We start from the raw sequence: 2,500 nt of genomic DNA on the forward strand, positions 1-2,500 counted from the left end.
GGAACAGGGGCTCAACCAGGACATGGGCATCTTGGCTGCCTACCTTCGCAAGTGGCGTCTGCAGCTCAGTACTGGGAAGACTGTCTCGGCCGCATACCACCTGTGCAACAGAGATGCCAAAAGGGAACTGTCGGTGTCCGTTGACAACAAGCGCCTGGAGCACCAACTAGCCCCCAAGTACCTCGGTGTTCGGCTGGACAGGACACTGTCCTACAAACAGCACCTTGAGGAAGTGAGAGCCAAAGTGACAGCAAGGGTCTCGCTTATCCGCCGCCTCGCTGGCACAACCTGGGGTGCCTCCGCCAGGACTCTACGAATCTCCACACAAGCCCTGGTGTTCTCTGCTGCCGAATACTGCGCCCCAGTCTGGAGTAGAAGCCCACATGTGAAGAAGGTTGATCCTATCATCAACAACGCCCTTCGGATCATAACTGGCTGCTTGAAGCCCACCCCCGTGTCCTACCTGCCAGTCCTCGCGGGAATTGCCCCGGCCGGTCTCCGACGAGAGGCCGCTACCCTCACACTTGCAAGGAAAGCCCAAGAACATGACTGGCATATCCTGCACGATACAACAACTAAGGCAGCGTTCTCAAGCAGACTCAAGTCCCGTCACCCCTACAACAGGACAGCACAAGAGATGCTTGGTTCCATCCCTGAGGACCTGTCTACAAGGGCATGGCTAGCAACTTCCTGGAAGCAGGAATGGGAGTCGGCTGAACCCACACGTCTGCACCATCACATCCCAGACCCGGGAGATGGAGTTGAAGGAGAACACCTACCACGCCGGCATTGGACCCTGCTGAACCGCCTCCGTACAGGGGTTGGTCGCTTCAAATCGTCCATGAAGGAGTGGGGCCTGGCAGACAGCGCAGTATGCGAGTGTGGCGAGCCTGAGCAGACTGCCGAACACATAATCACCACCTGTCCTCTGTACAGACCTCCTTCAGAGGCTGGCCTCTTCCAAGTGGGACCAAAGACGAGAGCGTGGCTCTGTGACACTGAGCTGGACATATGACGACGATACACGAAAGAAGAAGAAGAAGCTAAAAGCAACTAGCGCTTTGCTATCTTATGCCCAGAGCTAAAAACAACTAGCGCTTTGCTATCTTATGCCCAGAGCTAAAAACAACTAGCGCTTTGCTATCTTATGCCCAGAGCTAAAAACAACTAGCGCTCTGCTATCTTATGCCCAGAGCTAAAAGCAACTAGCGCTCTGCTATCTTATGCCCAGAGCTAAAAACAACTAGCGCTTTGCTATCTTATGCCCAGAGCTAAAAGCAACTAACGCTTTGCTATCTTATGCCCAGAGCTAAAAGCAACTAGCGCTCTGCTATCTTATGCCCAGAGCTAAAAGCAACTAGCGCTTTGCTATCTTATGCCCAGGGCTAAAAGCAACTAGCGCTTTGCTATCTTATGCCCAGGGCTAAAAGCAACTAGCGCTTTGCTATCTTATGCCCAGAGCTAAAAGCAACTAACGCTTTGCTATCTTATGCCCAGAGCTAAAAGCAACTAGCGCTTTGCTATCTTATGCCCAGGGCTAAAAGCAACTAGCGCTTTGCTATCTTATGCCCAGAGCTAAAAACAACTAGCGCTTTGCTATCTTATGCCCAGAGCTAAAAACAACTAGCGCTTTGCTATCTTATGCCCAGAGCTAAAAACAACTTGCGCTTTGCTATCTTATGCCCAGAGCTAAAAACAACTAGCGCTTTGCTATCTTATGCCCAGAGCTAAAAACAACTAGCGCTTTGCTATCTTATGCCCAGAGCTAAAAACAACTAGCGCTTTGCTATCTTATGCCCAGAGCTAAAAACAACTAGCGCTTTGCTATCTTATGCCCAGAGCTAAAAACAACTAGCACTCTGCTATCTTATGCCCAGAGCTAAAAGCAACTAGCGCTCTGCTATCTTATGCCCAGAGCTAAAAACAACTAGCGCTTTGCTATCTTATGCCCAGAGCTAAAAGCAACTAGCGCTTTGCTATCTTATGCCCAGGGCTAAAAACAACTAGCGCTTTGCTATCTTATGCCCAGAGCTAAAAGCAACTAGCACTTTGCTATCTTATGCCCAGAGCTAAAAGCAACTAGCGCTTTGCTATCTTATGCCCAGAGCTGAAAAACAACTAGCGCTTTGCTATCTTATGCCCAGGGCTAAAAGCAACTAACGCTTTGTCAGGGAGTTGGCTCTGTATCGTTTACGATAGTCAGTCACTCATTTGGTACAGTCTGTTTCTGGAGAAAATGTATTCGGTGGCGGCAACGTTAGCGGTTTCTCGCTGTCAGTTGATGCTTCATATCCATATGAGTCAAACCGCCGGGAACATTTGTTTATGTGTGTGTGTAGGCTGGCTGTGAAGAACACAACAGTAGTGTGTGTGTGTGTGTGTGTGTGTGTGTGTGTGTGTGTGTGTGTGTGTGTGTGTGTGTGTGTGTAGGCTGGCTGTGAAGAACACAACTCTGATGGTTTCGGTTCTGAGGATAACGGACAGGAGCCACGCCCACAAG

At 50.0% G+C, this 2,500-nt stretch overlaps 1 protein-coding gene across 1 annotated transcript in view; it reads left to right on the plus strand.

Moving 5' to 3' along the window:
* Positions 1–2,500, plus strand: part of LOC311056687 (stromal interaction molecule 1-like) — a 27,126-nt gene that overhangs the window by 9,168 nt on the left and 15,458 nt on the right. The window contains exon 6 of the mRNA XM_084073494.1: positions 2,431–2,500. This exon is cut by the window's right edge and continues 46 nt beyond it. Coding sequence (XP_083929620.1) covers positions 2,431–2,500 — 70 coding nt within the window. The remainder of the gene's footprint in view (positions 1–2,430) is intronic.

Source organism: Gymnoscopelus microlampas (genome assembly GCF_963454915.1).
Source record: "Gymnoscopelus microlampas genome assembly, chromosome: 12".
Taxonomy (NCBI): domain Eukaryota; kingdom Metazoa; phylum Chordata; class Actinopteri; order Myctophiformes; family Myctophidae; genus Gymnoscopelus; species Gymnoscopelus microlampas.